This window comes from Thermobia domestica, chromosome 9 (assembly GCF_964235325.1).
Source record: "Thermobia domestica chromosome 9, izTheDome1.hap1.1, whole genome shotgun sequence".
Taxonomy (NCBI): Eukaryota; Metazoa; Arthropoda; class Insecta; order Zygentoma; family Lepismatidae; genus Thermobia; species Thermobia domestica.
In genome coordinates this window covers 20,527,271-20,551,410 of record NC_137462.1, presented here as the reverse complement: position 1 = coordinate 20,551,410, position 24,140 = coordinate 20,527,271, and the positions used below count along the sequence as shown (strand labels likewise).

The 24,140-nt window shown below is 34.8% G+C and overlaps 2 protein-coding genes across 5 annotated transcripts in view; one reads left to right on the top strand and one right to left on the bottom strand.

The window, feature by feature from the left end:
* LOC145694448 (DNA oxidative demethylase ALKBH2-like) overlaps positions 1–24,140 on the top strand; it is an 859,325-nt gene that overhangs the window by 3,089 nt on the left and 832,096 nt on the right. The window contains exon 1 of one of the 2 annotated variants that reach the window (XM_081770693.1): positions 14,970–15,011. The exons of the other annotated variant lie outside the window; for it this stretch is intronic. The gene's annotated coding sequence lies outside the window, so the exon portion shown is untranslated. Of the gene's footprint in view, positions 1–14,969; positions 15,012–24,140 lie in introns of those variants that run through there. 2 annotated transcript variants of the gene reach the window in all.
* LOC145694447 (uncharacterized) overlaps positions 1–24,140 on the bottom strand; it is a 228,262-nt gene that overhangs the window by 16,676 nt on the left and 187,446 nt on the right. For all 3 annotated transcript variants that reach the window (XM_081770688.1, XM_081770691.1, XM_081770689.1), the window contains exons 10-12: positions 21,172–22,025; positions 17,333–17,460; positions 7,557–7,730 (exon numbers count right to left, since the gene is read on the bottom strand). In XM_081770688.1, the coding sequence (XP_081626814.1) occupies positions 7,557–7,730; positions 17,333–17,460; positions 21,172–22,025 (1,156 nt within the window). The remainder of the gene's footprint in view (positions 1–7,556; positions 7,731–17,332; positions 17,461–21,171; positions 22,026–24,140) is intronic.

Below are 24,140 nucleotides of genomic sequence, written 5' to 3'. Positions count from 1 at the left end.
CAATATATCCGTCAGAGCGTACTTCCACATTTATGTTATACTGTAGCTATGCAATTTAGCAATAATCTTCCGAATGCAATCTTGAATAGCATTTTATAGAAATAATCAGCAGCAGATTTAGAAAAGTATTTTGGAAGGGGATTTTCTAATAATGTTTAGTTCTTTTTTTTCCTAAAAGTCCCTAATTTTTTTCGGGAGGAGCTTCAAGTTTATGAGTACAGGTATAACTAATATTTCGTTTCGTTTGTATATTCAGCAATAACCTTCCGGGTACAACCCTTAAGACGACATTATACTTATAATCAGTGGCGGGGTTAGAAAAGTATTTTGGGAGGATTTTTTTTTCTTATTAATGCTTAGTTTTTTTTTTTTCTTAAAATTTCTATTTTTTATTTAAGGGGAGCTTGAACTTTATGAGTAAAGGTAAAAGTAATATTTCGTTTGTTTCAGACATTCCATAATTCCGGGGTACGTGCTTCATTCCGAAAAACAACCCCACCTTAACCCCTTTCGCAAATCCGGCAATGCTGATAATTAGTAATAACAACAATTTAAAAACGATAAGGTAGGAAGTCGGCCAGGACTCACAGTATACGCACTATCTCTACGTTCACAAATGGAATTATGATAAACTTTTGTCAAAATGGTCGAAGGCGGGGTTGAATCCCGGACTTCCCGATAGAAGCGCAAAAGCTAACCACTGAATCATGTTCGCTGTGCAGTTGTGCTTAACTTAAATGTATTCTCTCTATACAGCCTATGGAATCCGAAGGTTCAATGCCGCGTCACTAAAGCTCTCTATTGCCTTCTGTTCTTACCCAATTCGATCGAATTTCTACTCTGCATTCCTATTTCTGCGAGATTCATCTGAATATTGTCCTCCTATTTGCGCCTGAGTCGTCCTAATGAACGTTTTCCGATTGGGTTTCCAGTTAAAACTGAAAGCGTTTTTACTTTTATCCATTCTGGCTACATGACCTGCCCACCTGAGCCTCTTAGACTTGATGACCCTAACAATGTTTGATAAATCGTATAAATTACATAATTCTTCGTTATGAAATTTCCCCATTTCCGTTCCTCTTGGGTCCAAATATTCGTCTCAAGTTTATTCTCAAATACTTTCAGTTTCCGTTCTTTCCTCAGCGCAAGCGACCATGTTTCACAACCATAAAGCACAACAGGAACGATTATCGTTTTATATATTTTAAGCTTTAAATTACTCGAAAGAATTCGAGACGACTGAAAAATAACACGAATTTCCTTATTTCAGTCAACATTTACTTTCTTCGTGGGTATGATTTTGGTCTGGTAACATTAATCCTAGATATTTGAAAGTATCCACTTTGTCGAAAATATTATTTGATATTTTGACGCAACCATAATTTGCCGTATTACGATCCCGGTGAACTTCCATGTATTTAGTTTTCCCTGCATCTACTTCTAAACCAATATTGCTGCAATCGTGTAATAAGAGCTCTGCATTTCTTTCGATTGTTGTTCTATCAGATTTACATCATCAGTATACGCCATAACCTGGTGAATACCATTCAGCTCAAGGCTCTGGTTGGTATCTTTGATTTTCCTTGTTTCAGGCCATTCCCGACGTGGAAGCTCGTAGACAAGAATTTTTCTACTCGAACTTTTGCTCTGGAATGAATTTAAACACGTTTTAATTACTCTAACTAGCTTTTTTGGTATTCCAAGTTTTGTAAGAATGTTGTACAATATTTCCCTCCTAACCGAGTCGTAAGCCTTTCTAAAGTTAATAAATAGTTGATGTACTGGGTAATACAGTCCCATTTCTTTTCGAGTATTTGTTAAATGATAAAAATCTGGTCGACAGTTGATCAATTTCGCCTAAGCACACTGATAGTCTTCAATAATTTCATCTGCGTATGGGGTCAGTCTTGTAGATAGAATGTTTGGGAGGATATTGACAGATGAGAAATGCCTCGATAATTATTACAATCAGTTTTGTTGCCTTTCTTGTGACTTGGAACAGTCATTGATTCTTTCCATTCTTCTTAAATGTATTGCATAACTTTTCTTTTGTAAAAAAATCGTAATAACATGTTGAACTTCTTGTTAAAAATTCACAAACCTTCAGGACTAGGTAAACCGTGATGGTAATTATATATTCTAGAGCCTAGGAAACCACACGCCACAGTCTATTATGCATATTATCCATGAACAGAAAATTCGGTACTTTTCCGATTCTAAACAAGCTTACGAAACAGTCAGTGTATTACAGAATTCGGAACTTTACCGATTTTGCAGTTCCGAAGCACCTGATGGGTGGTAACAGACTACAGTGAAACCTATCTATGTTGGCCACGATGGGTTCCATTGGAAAATGACCAACTTATAGAAAATAAGTATGATTGGTGTATTTTTAGAATAGGATTTCTAGTAGACCTATTACTTGATGGAAAAATTTTAATAGGCAATGACACGACAGCTACTTTTAAATAATGTATATAGAGTAATCTTAACAATATAGAGTACTAGAAAACATTACTACAGTATGTTTAATATATGTGCCTTTAACTTCCTGAAAACTAGTCTGGTACACTTAGTTATTCGGATTGAAAACACAATAACACAAACAACCATAAAATAGAAATGTATGTAGGCAGTTTATTGATATTGTTATTGTAGTACATTGAGTTATTCAGATTGAAAACAAGAGAAGCAAACTTATAAATTTAACAACTTATGTTCAGTTTATATGACTTTTTTTCAACAGTGACAAATATTTTCTGTAGATACCTTTCGAAAAAATAGCAAATCAGTTTTTATACAAATTTATTCATGGTGGTTCATTCTAAACGTAGATTCATAGTGGTTCGTCCTTTTATTCTTTTTGGCACATATGCACATTATAATTTTGCAATTAACTATCTCTTGTTAATGAGCTACAATTATTTTCCTCGGAGCGAAATATGTTTTGAGAAAATCTTAAGGGAATTCATATCTCAAAGCCCCCGGTACCTTTCGACAATTCGTCAGATGCCAATAGTTGAAAATTGACATGGGTAGCTTCAACCTTGAGAATTTTCGGGAATTACTAAAGCTCCTCACTGATGAAAAGAGCTGATATAGCTAATGGCTTTACCAAAACAGACAGGGTAAACAAATACATACAACCATTTCCTGAATTCCTGTACGTGCTTTTTCATATTCACATCTTTCTTCACCACCCCTTTATGAGGGTAGTGTTCTGGCCATTGACCTCCAAGAACAAATCGTCCAAATGTATGCTTCTTTGTGTTCAGTCACAAATACAGAACATCTCTCATATGGGAATTCGAAAGAGTTAAGAAAAATAACAAAACGGAATTTTGCGAGGGCAAGATACGCAGGTAAATTTATCATTATCATCGTAGGGTAAACATTGCTTCAATGTGGCCAACTTCCAAGATAGATAGGTGGCCAACTTACAGAGTAATAAGTAACGAATGTCTTACGGGAAAAATGCAGGTTCAAGACGAACCAGGCCAAGATAAGCAGGTGGCCCAGTTCATAGGTTTTACTGTATTATGTATGTAATCAATGAATGAAAAACTTTTTCGAAATATTCATGTATATATGAAAGTTAAAACTACACTGAAAATTTTTAAGAATGTACAGAACCACCCGAAACAAAGCTGTAGATGTGCAGCCTTTAAGAGTAGCATATAAATGTATTTCTCTCATGTTTTACTTTGTTTCAAAAGAAGAGTGTGTAATATTTTGAAGTGAAAATACTACATACATTTTTGCTAGTTATTTGTGTATCATTTTTAAAACAGTACTTACTTTTGTATATAAGATGTTAAAAACTTATTATATACATTGGTTGATCCTTTCGACTTAATAATGTGAATATGTTAAGAATTAAAATTGTTTGATAAATCTTTTCGAAATTCATGGTTTATTTTAGAGGTTTTATATTATTATGTGCATCAACCACTAATTAAACGAGTTTTTGTGTTGTAGGGAAGCGAAACAAAGTCTGCTTTATCAATTTGAAGCAAAATTTTGGAAAAAGCCCAAAATTTCCCAAGCAAAAAAGCGAAGCAGGAGAAACCGAGTTTTTTTTTTTCCAAAAAAAGCCGGGTTTTTTCCGAGCCCTTGCATCTCTACTCAGTTGTTTAGGTACCAATTTTAAATTGGGTAAAATAACACAGGTTTAACTATGATTCAATGTTTAAAATGTTACTGGTTTGTCCGGTATCTAGGTATATGTGATCAGGGAGCGAACATGTAATACTAATTACTTTAGTTATATGGGTAATCCCTAACAACTTCTGCCTCGGTTAACTAGAAAATGCTTTCGCAACATTTCTTGTATTAACATTTATTTAAGTAGTTCACGCATTTTTTTTAAATAATAATAATATTGCAGCGTAAGAAAGGTCGAAACTATGCGATGAAAAAGTTCATTCCATAATAAACAATGAGTTTACTTCTATTGAATTGACATAATAAATGGTGTGTTTAGCAGTGGCGGCCGGTGGATTGTGGTTTCGGGTGTTGCAGTACGAACGATAAGAGACAGAAGATATAAAGTTGACTCATTGACTAATTAGCATAACTTTAGATGCAAATGCTATGTGACATGTTAAATTAAATAAAATTTTGTTTTTAAAAAAATAAAAAATGCAGAACATTTTATCCGATTAATCACCTTAATTAATTAGTAAGTTCATTCTCCTCTCTTTGATTGGAGCAAATCTGTCTAATACATGCTGGTTGAACTCTGGTATTCTTCTTGTCAGGTCCTTTTCGATGGAAAGCATAACCAATGGTGATAACCTTTCTTGGAACATTCGATTCCTTGAAAGTGTCAATTCTTTCTCATGTCGAAAAAAACTTTTCGTCTTTTGCTAACGCCATAGGTACAGTTAATATTAATTTCAGAAGCTTTGTAGATTCACTAAATATTTTTCTAGATTATTGCGAACGATTCATTCTAGCAAACTCAGTCCCTGACAGTGATCCGAATTCCTCTTCAGCGTTGACTGAAGAGAGTTCGTAGCAGAGATTAGTGTTATAAAAAAATGTGCATTGAACACACTTTATTCACAGTTTATCCAGGAAAATTTAAAATAAATTGGGGAAATGTATCTGGTGCAAACAACACTACTGCCATAAGATATCCTGTAAGTTTAAACTGGATTTTTTTCGAACACTCTCCTGAACTGCCCTTTGCTTGTTTTGTCTAAGCCTTAATTGCAAATTTTTCCTCAGTTGAAAGCTGGTCAATGTTTTTTGTAAATTTTTACAAAAGTCATGGCATACAATTCATTCAGAATTTGTAGGTTATTTACAGAATTAAAGCACACACAATGAAATTAAACCTAATAATTAAAAACGAAAACAGCTAATACAAAATAGGTACTGGTATATGAATTTCGAATTTCACATATTCATACATCAACACATACACATGTGCGTAAAAGAAAAAACTACATTCCAAATCATCCGTCTTGGTTGTTACGCAATGCACGATGAACACAATATACTTCCACATGAGGCGAAACAATGCTTATCAATGTGATATGTTCTGGAAAGGAAACCTCGAAATCCGCCAGATGAAGAATCAACATGTAACAGAAGCCAAAAATCAAAGAACATTAACACAAACAGCACTGCCAGTTCTACACCCAGAAATGTTAACTGGGAGGGGTCCAAAGTATTTGAGGGAGGTCCAATACGTCTACATAATATGGAACCTGTCTTATACTGCACCCGAAAAAACGATAAGTAATTCTTAGTTACTGTCATCTATATTTTTAGAAAAAATGATAGAACGATTATTTTTATAAGAAAAGAAGAGTACATGATGAGGCGTAAAATAAAGTATTTAGCCTACATCAATCGTTTCTCTGTTAAACAAGTATAGTTCGTTAAGAAAGTCTACAAATCAAGTTTCGAAATTTTTGGGAGGTCCGGACCCGGTGGACCCCCTCGTGGCTACGCCCCTGAGATTTGCTAACTAGTCCCAAATTCAATGTGGCGTTCCCCATCATACAGTTTTATGTGGAAATTATCAAGAGTATAAAATATACTTATTTTATAAAGGAAATATGTTTATACTAAAATACTATCCACAGAGGGGGGGGGGGGGGAGCGATTCTACATACTGACTTATTAATATTTGATTCACAAATTACAGTAGAAGAAGCCTTCATTATCAATATAAGCTAAGAATTAACTTGTAAATGCGGGTCTACTTTCATTTGTTTTCTCCTCTACTAGATATTTTCTTTCTTATTTTGTAATTCTGCAATCACTTTTTTTGTCATTATATTGATTTGCTGTCCCGAAATTTAAAAATATCAAGGCATAAAAACAAATTCCCTTTGTTAATTGCTAGTGAAAAAAATCAGAAATCTTATTTAGCGTGAAAAACATTCTCGTTCACTGGAAACCGTGCTGTGTTGCAGAAGCACTGCAACGACCAGTCCCTTTAACTTCTGAGATAGGGGAAAGGAGACTTAACGTTTGCTCCAGTTGCCGCGCTGAAGGAATCTGGTCGTTGTATGCTCGCTGCAACACAATATAAATTAGAGACTCTGTGAGGGATTATTTTTTGCTTTTTAGAATGGATTAATGGAACGGACAGTTACAGAAGTAAAAAATATGTTATTTAAAGTGTATATATATGCAAGTATTAAAAAGTATTTTTTTGTTCTTTACTACTATTGATAATAATATTTTTTTCTTGAAATACTTTGGTCGTTGCGCAATGCTGCAACACTAACATCAGCCGCCATTGGTGTATAGTACAGTGTTCTTGTTTTCCCAGTTGATACTTCTGCCGTACAGTTTCAGTTTCCATTAAAATTTAGGTAAACAGACTATATACGTTATTCATTGACTATATAGTACACTAACTTATCATAAACAGAGCGTTCGGAGCTTGAAATGAGTGTATGTAATATACTTTTTATAGAAAGCTTCCGTTATTCTATTTACATATTGGTAGATCTATTCATCGGTTCTTTTAGTTACTTTATTACTCCTGAATTACATCATCATAACATGTGATCAGCTAGCTGCTTAACATGATTCAAGCGTTAAAACTATCCTGAGAATTAGTACTCGAGAAACGTGCTCGAAATATTGAGATCGTTTGAAGAATTTTGGTCCCTACAGGAATACTTTCAATCGGTATTGTGACATAAATTAATATATGTTTCTGGTAAACGAACACCATATACGTGGGTTTTCTCTTGATTTTTCCGTTTCCTCTCACTTTCTTCATTTCACCTTTCATTTATTCTCATCATCACTGTTTTCTTTAGCATACACATCATAATAGTGGGATGTAAAATTGAAAAATTTAATTTCATAATACATGTTCCTTATTTCATTAGCAATTAAACGAGTGTTGATAAATTAGAAACAATACGGAAAAATAATTATATATTGACAAACATTTTTAAAATTGGTGGAGTATTTTGCTTTAATAGATAGCAGAAAAGTAGAAAATAGTTGGTCTATTTGCTGACTTAGGAGTACATGGAAGGGATTAAAAGTGTTTCAGTAATTTGTAAAATACGACTTACCGTCGTCAGGTTTCGAAGTTGGCATCGCCGTTGTAGTTCCAGAAGCTGCTGCCAAAATCTCCGGAGGAATCGGAGGAAGAGGTGCATTTACACCAAGTGATGCATATGGAGATTCAAACGTAGGCGCATAGAATGGGTCCTTCAGGATTGGAGGTTGGCGGGGAACAAATCCACCTACAGAAGAACAAATTAAAAGAGGAATTATAAAGAACGTTGTTGATTAAAACTCATTTAAACGAAAACAAATTTTGGAAAGAGAATAAATAACTCTTACCGTTCATCATGAATGTCGCTCCTTTTTAATATTCAATTTCAGTTGTCTCTGTGATCAGGATTACATGGACATGCCATGTGGGTAGAAGCTAGCACTTAAATTACATTGAAAAAGTATGTTCTTGGACTTGTAAAGAAGGAAACGCCCCCAAAGTATTCCAGAAACACATAAATGTTCAATGGTATTTAAGTGATAGCTTCCATCTACATCGCATATACATGCGATCATGGTTATAAAGATTACCGAAATCTGATGAAAATTCAATATGAGAAAGAGTGGCGTTTGTGGTGCAAGATGAGTTGTTTAGGAAGATGCACCGTAGAGCTTATGTCCATAATTTTGGAAAGAATAGTCAAACGTGCATATCTTCGTAAAAATCTTATTAAAAAGTTAAACGTAAAGTATTGTTAAAAAGTGAAATGTGTACGCTAACCATACACCCATGAAGGAGCACAGAAATGTATGTTAAGGTGTATGGCTGATGCTCGTGTCAATTGAAATAGTCAATATCTTCAAGATGTTTACCTCACTACCAATTATATTCATTTGCTTCCTATGGTGGACAAACGCCGTGCTCGTGGGTTTTCTCGGGGTTCTCCCGTTTCCTCCCACTTTCTTCATTCCACCATTTCACTCATCTCTCATCATCACCGTCTCCTTTAGCCTAACGGGCATAACCGTAGGGCGTAAATCTCAAATATTTCATTTCATTTTTCATTTGCTTCCTATTATGAATAATGGTGCTACTCCACTTTACGTGGTATAATGGAGTATTGCGTAACAGTAGAGCTGCAATATGTGTTAATACACGTCGCTACAAGATATAGCGTCTTCGCAGCTAAATGTTATAAAGATTTCAGTTTTCAACAAATAACATACGAATTGAAAGACATTACTATCTATGGTTGGCAGTAGCGCAGCAGTGTGCATTAACACCGACTTGTAGTATTATGTAACATAATTGGAAATTGAATATGTCCATATGTAGAAACGGATGCTATAGGATAGATTTTAATTTAAAAAAATCTAAAACTGTCTTACACCCAGTCCTTTTAAAATTAAAATTGATAAAATTAAAAAATAAAAACTAAAATTGACAAGAATCATCCTTTTTTTACAAGATCATTCTTGTCAATTTTAATTTTTTATTTTTATATTTTATTAATTTTAATTTTTAAGAAGCCTGATTTACCAAAACTCTTTTAAGTATTTACACTGCCCGTCTGTCCATCCGCCCGGAAAACAAAAGATCTCAAAAACTACTTGATGAATCACCATCAAATATGATAAGGCAGGGTTCCCACATTCTGGAAAATCAGGGAAAGTCAGGGAAATGGAAACATGTCAGGGAAATTATGCATTTCATGTAAAATATCATGGAAAGCCAGGGAATGTAAATGTGCAAGGATGGAGTACTGTATGTAAATGTGGACATGTGAAGAGAAAGGCAATGATACATTATTCCCAGTGATAATAGTGATAGTACAGTGTTGCTATTTCATACTGAGGGAATAAGGTACTCAATGTATGTATATATATATATATATATATATATATATATATATATATGTGTGTGTGTGTGTGTGTGTGTGTGTGTGGTACAAATAGAGTGACAAATCAGTATTACAATAGTGCGTTTTTGGATTATGCTGCAACATCAACAGATCTACTGCATTCTTTTCTCAGCGGACTATGTCCTCTTCCGCCAAACAACTTGCTGCAGGTGTCAATGGATGGGCCGAATGTTAATCATTGCTTCCTGAAGAACTTGAAAGAAAAACTGAATAAAGATTTCCCAAATAAAAAAAAAAAAAAAAGTGCTGCTCTCAATTTGTTTAGCTCGGAGACGCTATGATGAATACCTTCAGCAGAAACGAATCCAGAGTGCAGAGGAAAGTAAATTCAAAGCTGAAAAAAGAAAAGTATGTGGGGAAGTCAAGAAATTAGAAGCAAAGAAGAAACAATTGGAATTGTGTATAAACAAGAAAAGGACGCTCTCGTACAACAAATTCAAGAACTGAAAGAGAAACATAGTTCCGTTTAAAATGTGTGTAATACATATCTCAGAACTGTCACTTTAGGATTTTCTTGACTGTATATTTTGTTGTTTTGTCAAGCCAAAAAATAACTAATTTCCAATGTCAAGGTATGTGGTATTGTTTCATACATATATAATATTGTTATATACTTAAATATTAAATTTTGTCTAAATTGTTTAATATAATACATACATACTTGGTAATTAAAGGAGTGTGATGGACGGCTATGGGGATGGAGGAGGGCGTTAAAAAAAGTGTATGATAGGACTTACCACATATCTTCCCATTGATATTGAAGAATTCAAGTCAGGGGAAACAAGAATTTGATTCAGGGAAAAGGATCTTCACTTTTCTGTGGGAACCCTGTAAGGGTGTAGAGAGTTAAGTTAAGAATCGAGTTCGTTTCTGGACCCGATATTCAAACCGGAAGTGGTAGAAGTAAACAATTACCGGTATTTATTAAGATCACAAAAGAGCATAAACGGTAATAGATAACGAGAAGCGGTTTTCTTGTAATCGATTAAGCTTCGAAACAATACATTTTATCTCCATCCGTAACTGTCTACTGAAACGGAAGTGATAGAAATCTACAACTTCCGGTTTCGATATTAATCTACATAGAGCAAAAACGATAAGAGCGAGAAGGTGTTTTTTTTTAAAATCGATTTAGCATTCGGAGTTCTAAGAACTTGCTTCATTTTTAATCTTTTTTCAAACCGGAAGTGTCAGAAATCAACCACTTCCAGTTTTAACGTTGATCACCAAGAGTAAAAACAGTAATAGATGGAGAAAAGCGGTTTTCTACAATCAATTTAAACGTCCCAAGAATACATTTTATCTCTCTACTAAAACTCGAAATGGTAATAGAAATCTACTACCACTTCCGGTTTAAATACTAATTGAGAAAAAATTAAATGGAATGGAATCTTTGAGTTTTACGCCCCACGTTTTTGCCGGTTAGGCTAAAGGAGACTGTGATGAATGAATGAAATGGTGGAATGAAGAAAGTGGGAGGAAACGGGAGAACCCCGAGGAAACCCACGCATGCGGTGTTTGTCCACCACAAGGTTCACTTGGTGAGGGCTGGGATCGAACCCGGGACCCCAAGCACCAGAGGTAAACGCTCTACCACTGAGCCACCGCGGCCCTACTAATTGAGAAAATATCACGTCATGCAAATCAAACTCATGTAATGTACATGTGGCACTGCTACTTGTTGCATTTGATTTTATTTTAATTTTCTCGGATAAAGTAAATTAAATGAAATTCAAAAATTGAAGAATTGTGGCTGGGCTGAAATAGAAATCGGGTCTCCGGTTTACTGTTTCGCTGAGCCAAATGCCAAGTTAAAATTATGTAGGCGCATGAGAAGATGATTCAAATTAACAAGAAATTGTTTACTTACTAATAAATCGTCCCGTGGGAAAAGTTCTCCCGTATTCTCCAGACATATCGGAACAACAAGCTAGTTCTTCAGTGGGAAGGTAACAAGGATAAAAATGGATGAGAGAAGTATGGCATGGAAAAAAGAATACATACCACCAAATAAATATAGCATGAGAGATGAATACTAAAACTGAAGAACATGGACACGCGCTTCCTTGAATTCAACTCTTTTTCTCTCACTGTGCTCTGTTCGTGGTTTACTCTCATGTTATATTTATTTGGTGGTATGTATTCTTTTTTCCATGCCATATTTCTCTCATCCATTTTTATCTTTGTTACCTTCCCACTGAAGACTGAACTAGCCTGCTGTTCCGATACGTTTGGAGAATATTTAGTTTTTCTAAGGGAGGATTGGTAAGTAATCATTTCTTTGTTAACTACGAAATTACCCAATTCTTCTCTAGGCAAGCTTCATATTTTTCATATAGAGTAAGTACTCAACAACTCAGTATATTTTATTGAATCTATACTTACAGAAGACTTAGCATCCAAAATAGCGCTCCAGACTGGTAAGGCGCCCTATGTAAAATGAAACAGCAACGTTGCCAATTCAGCAGTCTATTCCCTTGGGCCCTGAACAATACATCATTGTTGGGAAACGGATCCGAGGTTCGGTCACACAACATTATGTGCATGCTCCTTGTGTCATTTTTGCATAACTTACGTTGCGTTCGAACAGTGTGTTTAACTGAAAACGTTGTTTTTTCATTTAACATGGACGCCTTACAAATGTGAAGCTCAAGTGGCTGGTGTGATTCAAAAATTCCGCCATTTTAGATTGTAAACCGTGTATTTCCAACTTTTTTTTCCCCCATCTTGACTCATAACGGAGTTGGCTTATTGTCCCTAACTTTACATACACTCGGTATAGTTATAAGGAAATGAACGCCGAAGCAGGACTAAAATTGAATTAATGAATTACTTAACATAAGAGAGAGAAAGAACATAGCTACACACTTTCTTTATGTATATATTTATTTTTTTAATGTACTGTTTGTACTTTCGCTAACCGCTTCATCAAATAGGAAGAGAAATACGTAAGAAGTAGCTTGAAGCGTTTAGGTGAGCGGCACTATCTTGTAATGTCACACAACATCAGTTATTTTCTCTATTTCTCATATGTACGTGTCATTTAACAGTAATAGGTCTGCATTAACAGACTGTGATCTACCAAGCACAGTAGTTTTAAGAAATGATACAATTCATTCGATATAAAAGGCTGCACACCAACAAGATGAGTTAAAATTTGTAGGCTATCTAGAGAAGAACTGGGTAGCATAGTGATTGGCTCACCGGCGTGATAAGCCGGAACCGCACATTATATTCCCGGCGTGTTTTTTTTTTTTTTTTTTTTTTTAATAAATAAATAATTTGAATATCATCGAATCTCAGTAAAAGAATTTATTTGTGAAATTTATATTTGACTTAATTTCAATTCATTTGATCTTGTAGATTTTTAATTTTTGTTTGCTGCTATTGCGTAGTTTTACAAAGTTTAATACTGAAACTATAGGAACTTTGACGTGAGATCTGAACTCCATGTAAAAATTCTCTGGAAGCTAGAGATAGCTTCCTTACCTTTGGTCGGAAGACACGGGTTTAATTCCAGTAGAAATATATATACTTCGAATTCAATTTTGAGCTTCAAGTCCTCTTCTTGTAAAGCCTCAAACGTTGGAACTCTAAACCAAGCAAATTGATTCACATGTACCTTCACCAGGGATCAAACCTGTGCCTTCTGCACCAAGAGTAAGAGCGTAATCTTGAAGGAATAAAGGAGTTATCTGAAATCAAGATGGTACGAAAGCGGATACTTTTCAATCTCCGTTAAGCCACCAGAGAAAAGCCACGAGAGATGAAGAAACGGGGATAAGCCAAATCTGTTGAATGGAGAACGCATAACGAAAGACAGAGTCTCCCTTTCAATCACTGTGGAGTAGTGAGCGTGAGATTGTAACAAGTGCAACCGAAGCGTCCGCCAAGTGTTAATTGCATGATATAATTCGATTTCTCCAAGAAGGTCATAATACAGCCGGATTTCATCGTCGAATAATTAATAATTATGTTGGCAACTTTAGTATAACTAATAGCTGTATGCACAAGTGCTACAGAAAGTTTAAAGAAAGAGCGGCGTATGTGATGAACAGGGCCCGGATCTTGTTGACCTAAAAAATTTTAAAAAGTGACCTATAAAATGACACTAAAATTCCTGTAAAATGACCCTAAAAATCACAAAAATTGACCTTAAAACTTACGTTTTCTCAAACTTTTATTTCGTTAAACGTTGACATTTTTTAATATCCATTGGATTTTTAATTAGCATTTCTCACTCATATTCAAAAAGTTTTGTTTCAGTTAGTTGCAGTCCATTGATAATTTATTTCTATTGATCAGTCCATTGTACGGCATTGTAAATATTGAAAGCATCAATTCACTTCCGAGTTGAAATAGGAAGCACTCTTAAACAATAAAAGTTAGCAAGTGTAGACTACATGAAAATAATAGATAAAAAACCTGTTTAAAACCCTTGTACACCTTCTAATCCATTTTTAGTTATTCACCTGATCACATTCTTTGTGGTCAATAACCCAAAGCTATCTGTTTGGCCACCTACCAACCCCCACCTTTCGTTAACCAGTTACAGTTTAGTTTTCATTATCTTGTTAAGAATGCAGTTTTTCCACTCCAATAGTCAGGAAGTAAGAAAAGAGATTATTCAACTTCGTAATTTCCACATCCGTAAACCGTGTTCATTTAAAGATTTCCTTACGTAGAAAAAAAAAAAAAAAGACCGTAAGTGACCTAAAAGTTACCATAAAATATTAAAAAATGACCTGAAATTTCAAAACGACAAAAGTGACCAAAAGTTGACCCTAAAAAAATATATTTTTAGAACCTAGAGTTGATGAATAACATTTTTATTTGAACTTGCTTGCCCTATGCATAACAGAAGAAAGGTGACTTGTCAACAAGATCCGGGCCCTGGTGATGAGACTAGCCATAGGTGGAAATTTGAGACGGGAGACGATCGAAATGAACGCGTAAATCATGTGGTTCGTGAAAGGGATCGAATATAGCTTCTGAACTGTCTGGTCTTGGAATTTCAGGGAACTCAGTTGCCACGTAAAGAAAGCAATTATATCACGTAGTTCACATTTGGTGGGCACTTCTTGGGAAAGGACAACCTTGATAACGAGTGAATCATGTGGTTCGTGAAAGGGATAGATTATGGCATATGAACTGCCTGATCTTGGAATTTCAGGGTATTCAATAGCCGTCTGGAGAAATCGAATTATATCTTGTAGTTCACACTTGGCAGGCACTTCGAATACACTCGATAGGTTTTCACGCTCAATACTCTATAATAATTGAACGGCAAAGTTTCTCTTTTGGTGTAAGGGATGTGCGACCTCCAATCAACACACTTTTGCTTATCCGCGTTTCAACATTTCAGGTGGTTCTCTAGTGCCTTAACGGAAGTTTTAAAAAAAAGCCCCCGTATATCCCACAGTAAGGAATCTTATAACAGAATGTAATTGTATGAGATTTCACATTTTGCCATCCTGTTTCTCTATTTCCCTCAATATATTTCTTAACATATATACTTTTATAGGTGCTCAGATAATCTTCTGGATTTAGTGTGTATTAATATAGTGTGCATGCAGTTGCTGTCTGGCCAGGAAGATTCTCTGAAAGGTATGCTGTAGCGTTAGTTCCAATCATTTGACATGAAAACATAGAAGTTATAGTAATAGTATCACATATCCTTCGTTGAAAGATAATTTGATAATCTTTTACATGCTTGAATATAAAAAACTTCTTAAAGCAAAAGTTTTATATCTGAAGTATGTTGAAATATTTATATCGCGAGGATGATTATGTAAGTTCGTTATTTATTAATGTAGTCTCTGATACCGCTGTGAAGCCATTTTATTGCCAAAAGCAATTAACGACGAGATATGAGAAAAAATTTGGAAGGATGTCGACCATAGAATAGAATGAATAGAGTAATAGTTTATTGTCATTAAGCTTTACAAGCAATAGACAACGTCCAATACATATATATATATATATATATATATATATATATATATAGAGAGAGAGAGAGAGAGAGAGAGAGAGAGAGAGAGAGAGATTTGAGAGATAATGCTATAATATATAAGTAATGATTAATATAAGGGCAAATATACAGTAAACATCTAAAATTTCTAAATTTGATAGAACTGAGGAAATGGTATGCAAAAATCTCAATGAGGATGGCATTTAGCGGGATGCTGACTGGCACCTACCCGATTGTGAAGCAAATATTGGAAAAAATCCTGTATATTAGGAAATTATATCGTAAAATTTGGTACTATATATTTTTACCGCTTTTACCTAAAAACAGTTTGTTACCGTATATGTAGATGGAGAAGCGTGTTGTAGATAAGCGAGTATTTGCATTTTCAAATTTCGTTCTTAGGAAAGGGGCAATAAACGATAGTTAGATAAGTTGAATAAATCGGGGATTAGTCAAGGGCTTTAAACGTCCCAGTTTCCTGTGCGATAGTTTCGATGATCATTCGTAAGTCCTCAAGAAAGAATTCATGTTGAATGCATAATGTATACTAATCAAGGTTGGCACAACTGTATTTTGAGAAAAAAGTGTAAACATGATTTTTTGTATGTAAATGTGGTTTATTAGGATTACGTACGCGATACGGTATGTTGATTTTACATATGCTTATAAATATATCAAAAGACACGTCAAAAAGTCGCTATATAGTGTTTTCTATATTAGTAAAATGAATTATTTTTGCAATTCCCAAAGAGAGAATGTAATTCAGAATGAGTTGAGGGGGGGCTCAGTGGCAGAGCATTCACCTCCGGCGCTTGAGGTCCCTGGTTCGATCCCAGCTCGCGCCGTGTGGACTTTGTGGTGAACAAACACCATGTTCGTGGGTTTTTTTGGGGTTCTCCCGTTTCCTCCCACTTTCTTCATTCCGTCATTTCATTCATTTTTCATAATAACCGTCTCCTTTAGCCTAACCGGCATGTCCGTGGGGCGTAAAACTCAAAGATTTCATTTCATTTCATTTTCAGAATGAGTTGACTGCTTCAGAAGACAGCAACTTCGTTGTAGTAGAGTAAAATGGTTAGTACAAAAGAGATTGCCCCATTTTAGTGAAGTTTATTACAGCGCCAGGCTTTTCAGGCCTTGTTGAAGTGCCTATTACTTTAACTTTTATCATATAATTTTACCGGTATCTCGGTGTGGCTCCACCTCCCCTTTCCCTGGACAAATGATAAAAATGAAAAAGCTCGTGCCAATGATGGAAAAGAGTATCACGCTTGGATATACTTCTGGTTGCGCTTTTTATTTGAATCCAATCCAATACAACTACGTTAATTCATATCCTTCCACAAGGTCACGAGAAAAATTATCTTAAAAAAAACGGATGTAAATAAATATATCAACTTTGAGGTCATTTGTCTCGTGACTTCGTGGACGCATATGTTTTAAAATGAATCAACTGAATACGGCGTCTTCAAATTAATGTATAAAGCTCAGTACTTCTTGTACCAATGGCATGAGTGATAGTTCTTTCCTGGAAAAAAAGCTTGCTAGTGTATAGATAAACAAACGTTTCGTTCTACAGCCGATTTCACGAATTAAATTTCACACCTGATATTCTGGACAGCACGGAACATCTTAGGAAATGACAATAGATATCAGATTTAGTATGATATATAGTGTAGAAAAACTATTGTATCTAAATGTTATCAAAGGTATTATATTTTACTGCTAAAGAAAAAACAACTGTACTAAAACGCAAAATTTACATTGTCTTTTCTTTACGATACAATAAACTTCCCACTTACCAATAAAGACTTTCCAGCTTTAGATATGATTTCCACTAATGGTATGCCATACTGGATAGAATTGTAACTTTCGTAAGCTTGCCTGATTCACACTGGCTTGCTTTATATGCACTACCAAAATTAATTGGTGTATTACCTTAACATAATTTATTTACCTTCTGTTTCCACTGGTGGAGAGAACATATGAGCACCTTCGAAAAACAATGGATTCTGGGTAGTTCTATGACTGTCATGCGCCAAACCTTGTTCTACAACTGCATCTGCTGCGACGAAGGGTATTATCCTGTAGGATGAAATGAATTGTAGTAATAAAAGAAAAATACACACAGAATTGATAGTGAGAAAGAGGACGAATAATCAGTTAAAACTTAAGCATTAATCTCGTTAGTAACTTACAAAATTGTTAAACATGTTATTAACCCTGATCTTGTTCATTCGTTAATTAATACCTATCTATCTTATACTTGGAATATTAAAAACAATAGATAATATTAAAAAATCAAAGTGTGCAACAGATGCTTATTGTAACAGTAAAGCGAAGGAAAGATTTAATTCACACAATGCATTCAATAATTAGGTAAATCTAATAACATTTTCGGCAACCATTTTTGCCTTCTTATCAATAAATCTTTGAGCTTGAAGTGTGATCCCCCATTGCTTTAGATTTTGTGTATTCCCTATCCATTATAAATTTCTTAGAGATCCTATCTTTATTGAAGTCTATAGAAGAAATCAATAATTTTATTAATAAAATTTAAAAATAATATATTAACTGTATTTAAAAGTACCATAGATACATTGCACTGAATCGAATCATATGGCAACTTTGACCACTGAGTAGCAGTATGCAGAACATAAAGCTGTAGATGATATCAACAATTGTGGCTTGTGAGTAGAAGTTTTCATATATAAAGCTCCGTTTTCCAGTTGTTTCTGAATTCGCAGTGATTGTATTGAATCAGAAAGCCGTGATCTACATGAGTTCACAGTGATTGTGCTGAATCAGAACGCACGCTGATTGTGTGACAATAAAAGAATGTTAAATATACCGTAATCCTCTAAACTAAATTATATTTTCTCGTTTGAAAATATCTCTAACTGAGCTATAATAGTGAACACTAGCTAACTTCAAAGTTTCAAGTCAATTCATATTCTCTTCTTCCATGATAAACAGAGAGAAACTTCTATCGTAATAAATGATTAACGGAGAAAAAATACACTGCTTCATCTGCTGCATGTTTATTCTGTTCAGTCTTAATAAGGTTTCCAAAGATGAAACCAAAAGATTTCCGAAATTTAGAATTTGTAAAATGGAAAGTTTGTCACAAATACAGTAGTCACAATTTCTAAAATTTGTGTAAGTTCCCTGATTTCGGAAAAGTTTTATTTTGGCGATTCTGTTTGTAGCATCGTGAAAATGTTTCGTCCTATCTATGATACATAAATAAACTAACTATAAAATTATCGTTATTGTTTATTCCAATCGTTTTTCTCCCCCAGTTTTACCATTTGCTAGTAAATGTTCCATTTTTTCTTGTTACTCAAAAAAAGATGCAGCAAATATACTTGAAAGCTGTTATTGTACTTATGAACTTGTAACTTTAGAAGTAAAATTTGAATCATTTTATATTTTAGAAAATGTAGTATGAAACGAAAGATAATATTAAAGTTCGGAGAACATAGCACGTTAAAAAAAAAAAAAAAAAAAAAATATGAAGTACTATACATGAGAGCAGAAAAAGTTTTGGATATCATCATCATAAATATTCTGCCATTATTGGCAGGTCACTTGCTGCAACTAAGAAGCTTCCGTGCTCCACGGCCTTCCGCGAACCTCTTCGTCTTCACGTACGGTTTTTCTGTTTTGATACCGTCCATTAATTGTAGTCTTATTTGCCCCCTCCCTCTCTGTCCTACCACCATACTCTGTAGCACGTCCCTCATGATGCAGTTCGTTCTTAGCCAATAAGATTGTGTTATTTTCAGTTGAGGAAAACGACATGCAAATTTATGATAAAACACTGTAGAGCATACGAACTGCTACGAAATAATGTAGAGTAGTGAGAATTTTACATAAAGAATGCGCCATTTTTCGCCTTGTGATAGTTTATGACGTTCCACGGTGGAGCATAGAACTATTACAAGGTGTTCTACAGTGTTGAGACTCATTGATCAAGGATACGTTATTATTTTGAGCTGAGAAATTCGTGATATTTTATAATGTGTGAAGTGATGTGATTTGAATTTAGCGTCCTTTCATTATCGAGACTGTATGGGACGTAGATCTACAACTTAAAGTGGATCCGAACCACAATAGCTCCCGTCGGGAATTGAACCCAGGTCTCCACGTGGTAATTTATGATCTAGCACTATAAAGCATATGAAGTACTGTGAAATGCTGTACAGTAACAAAAGTTAATATAAAAGATATTATTTTGAGCTGAGAAATATTAATAATTTACCTCATTATACTATAGAACATGAGAAGTACTAGGAAATACAGTAAAGTGTTAAGACTTCGGGTAAAAAATTTGTTAGTATGCAGATACAGTGGAGTCTCGTTAATTCGTACTTGGATAATTCGAACAGAAGTCCATTCTCTTGAAAACTGTATTGAAAACAATAGCAAAAAATCGTGGATAAATCGAACTTTTGAACCTATGTTTTGAATAATTCGAAGTAAATACAGTTGAAAATTTTTAATGTTGGACAGATATAAACAGAGAAATACAGTTTTAACGGGTTTACAGTTATCCAGATGCAGCCATAGGGAAGAGTAATACAAAAGGGAAATAGAAAATCTATGTAATGATAAAGATGAAGGTGAGTTGGGAAAGAAGTAAAGATAGAGAACGTGTGCCAATCTCATCTTGTTTCAGAATTGGTTGAAAATTTAAGATGAATTATTGATAAAGACAACCAAATGTTATTAATATCGTATTCCACGCAATACATGAAATTACACAAGATTTATTGAACGTACACAAACAATCAAATTTAAGTAAATGAGGTTTATGACTTCTTAAAAGTGAGAACAGAGTATTCAAATTATTACTGGTGTTTACTTGTTTGGGCTATTCAATGTATGTTGTAGTGTCGTACGTAATTATATTTTCCATTGTACACGTAGTTTGAATTATGTGGAGTCAATGTCGTTTGTTAGTTTGCGGTATTCGATCACGCAAATAATAAGCTGCTTTAAAGGTAAAGTCTACACCATAGGAATATGTGTTTGATGTACAGTACTTTTGTTTGTTTGTTGTTATATATGTGAAAATGAATGTTGTTGGATAATTCAAAGTTTTTTCGTGTCCCCTTGGACTTCGAATTAAAAAGAGTCCACTGTATATATGAGAAGTACCATGAAATTCTGTAGAGAGAAAAGAGATTGGGCAAAGATTTTGTTATTTTCAGCTGAGTAATGCAGGATAATTCATGGCTTGAAACTAGAACACAAGAACTACTACGAAATACTGTGAAGTGGTAAAACTTCTGGTAAAGGATTTGTTAGTATGTAAATATGCATGAGAGTAAATGATTTGTTAGTGTGTAAATATGTATGAAAAGTACTACGAAATACTGTAAAGATATAAAAGGTTGGGCAAAATATTTAATATTTTCAGCTGAGAAATGCAGGATACTTAATGACTTGAAACTAGAACACAAGAACTACTACCAAATACTGTAGAGTAATAAGACTTCGAGTAAAGGATTTGTTAGTATGGAAATAATTAGCTTTAGCTCAAAAATACATGATAATTTATGACTTAAAACTATAGAGTGTATGAAGTATTAAGGAATAGTATAAGAGTAGTAAGAGCCTGGGTAAAGGATTTGTTACTTTGAGCTTAAGAGTTTAAAGTATGATCATACATTTCTCACTATTTTCAAAACTAGTCCCACTTTATTTCCCAGTACTTCTTGTGTTTTTGGAAATCTCAAACTACAAAATCTACTTTGAATTACTCTAATTATTTACCTTAATTAAACTTACTTTAAATTGGGCAGTGACGGTGGAAGAGATGGTTCGTTATAATCATATTCATAATCTTCTTCATTTGAATGAGTTTTGTTTAATATGGCTTCGATCTCTGGTGGGATAGGTGGTACAGGCGGTAACGTAGCTTCTTCTGTTGTAGTATTGGTAGAAGGTTCATCACTTCTCGCCGTCACATTCAGAGCAATTTCTTGAAACGGTGGGATAGTTGGAGATACTAACGTTGTTAGCACAGTTGTATCTAAGTCTGAGTCAATATCATTATCAGAAGCAGCTGTAGTTTCGTCATCACTTATGTCTGTCCTTTCTTCAAGTTTGTCATTCGAAACAGAAGTGTGGGTCGTTTTGTTATTTTCTGAAGTAATATTCTTGCTTGCAATTCGAGATTCAATATCTGATGATGCAGTACTAATACTACTACTAGGTGTCGTGGTCGTCGTTGTATTATTACTAGTACTAGTAGTGCCAGCGGTAGTAGTTGTCGTAGTAGTAGTAGTAGTATTGGTAGTAGAAGATTGTTCATTAGTGGTACTTGTAGCTGTTGATGCAGTAATTAATTCAGTGTCGTGTCCATTATTTGACGAGTTTGTAAGTAGCTCCAAATACATTTCCGTGGTTGTAACCTGCATGTTCATACTTGTTTCCATGTCATCTTCTGTAAACGCTGTAGATCTGTCGTTTGTCTCAAGATCATTAGCTGTTCTTTCTGTTAATAATGGTGCAGATGGATTGGAATTTCTGCCAAGGACTTCTGATAAGTGTGTGTGGAGTTGCAATAGGGCGGGGAAACTATCGTCATTACTCCTTGCTTGAAATGCTTCACTTGCCGTCTTTTCAGAAGACTCACCGTTCTGAAATGCAAAACAAAAAATGTTAACATTAATTTCGTAATACTGGTTTCCTAAACTAAAGGCAGCATTATGAGAGCACAAGGTTGGGCTCTTCGATTCCCGGTGGGGGAGCACCGAACGCATTACAGTGGTTCGGATTCTACTTCAAACTCTGGGTCTCATCCTTTTTGTAGCCTCTGATCTGACAAAGTACACAAATATGAATCAGTGAAGCAATTAATCCGTTATGTTAACAGATTAATTACTTGATCGATTCGTATTTGCGTTTTATTTATTAATAGTCATTCTTATGTTTGCTCCAGAATTTTGTATGTTTTGCTCGTCTTTTATCATGCTTAAAGCTATTTTCCTGGCGTTCCACTCTCTTAAAAAAGTGATCTGAATTGGTCTGAATCTGAAGTACAGCTAAAACTGAACGTTTCAAAGCAGAATACAGGGTTAGCATAAATGATTCATTTGTTTTGAAAAGGCTGTATTTTCAAAAGTATTACACATACACACATGAAAGATATATATGAAAAGAACCACAAACTCAACAAGTTTGTATTATGTATTCCAGGTGGCAGCACGAGTTTATTATCTTTCCGATCGTGCCGTATTTCTCCACTGAGCAAACTGTAACCAGTAAGTGTTACCTGGATATGTTGCAGTTGTGGTTGTTCTCGCAACTCAGTGCTGACTTCAGGGATGTTGTCTTCCAAGAAGACGGGGCACTCTTCTCATGAAACATCCCAGTTCGTGACTACCTAAACAATGAACTTCCGCATCGTTGGATTGGGCGTATTGGTAAGAATGACTTAGCTTTGTTCTCCTGGCCTCCCAGATCTCCCGATTTAATGCCCTGCAACTTCGTGTGGAGTACGTTAAGGACCTTGTTTACGTACCCCCACTATCGCAATCCTTAATCGGGCTCAAAGAACGCATCAGTGCTGCAGTGTAAACAATTCATGGGACTATGCTTCAAAATGTATGGAATGAGCTCGAATATCGTCTGGACGTGTGTCGTGTCACCAAAGGAACGCATATTGAACATTTGTAGCGGGTGTACAAACTTGGTGTCTTTGCGATTCTTTTCATATATATATATCATGTGTAATATTTTTGAAAATATAGCCTTTTTTAAACGAATGAATCATTTATGCTAACCCTGTATATTTACAAGAAGTTACAGCGTGTAAAGATTCTGGAGTTTGTGTTGAATTATATGTTGAAATTCGTGCAGCAGTATATTTACATATATGCAAACGACCGAAATTGTATGGTAATTGTGGAATGAATATACTGCTGCAAGTCCTAACAAGTTTCCAGGAGATACTTGGATTCATAAGAATATCCTGTAATAAAAATTAGTAATATTTTACTGGTAAAATTACTGTGTCTGAATTTAGCTGAATAGGTACAGTAGCAAACATAGGAATCGAGCATCAAGGTTATCACATACATATATATATATAAGGTGTTTCAAAACAACACCGAGACAAAAAGTATAGACCAACCTGGTGCACAAATTCCTCCTTTCGGAGATACAGGGTGCCGAAAACATGAAAAAATTTACTTTAAAGGTCCATAGCTCCAAAACTATGGGACCTACCATAGTCGGATCAAGATTTCACATAGGATCTAATATGTGCACTATCCAAAATATGTTTCACCATCCCGCGGTACTCACTTAACAATTTTTATAGAGGTAGTTGATGACTACTTCAAATTATATGCCCATAGTCAAATTGCCTCTATAAAAATTGTTGCGTGAGAACCTTAGGATTCTGAAACATGTATTTTTGGATAGGGCACATATTAGTTCTTAAGTGAAGTCTTAACCTACTACGGTAGGGCCCATAGTCTTGGGGTATGGACTTTTAAAGTTCATTTTTTCATGTTTCCGGCAGCCTACAACTCCGAAAGGAAGCATTTGTGCACCCAGGTTGGTCTATACTTTTTGTTTTATCTTGATGTCAGAAATCACCTCCCAAACGTTGTCGATGTCGTTTTGAAACAGCCTGTATAATAAGGATAATTCTCGGTCACATTTGAGGATACCAAATTTATATATTGAACTTTACGATAATCTGCTTTATCACATATATAAATAGCAATGAAATCATTACATTTTCT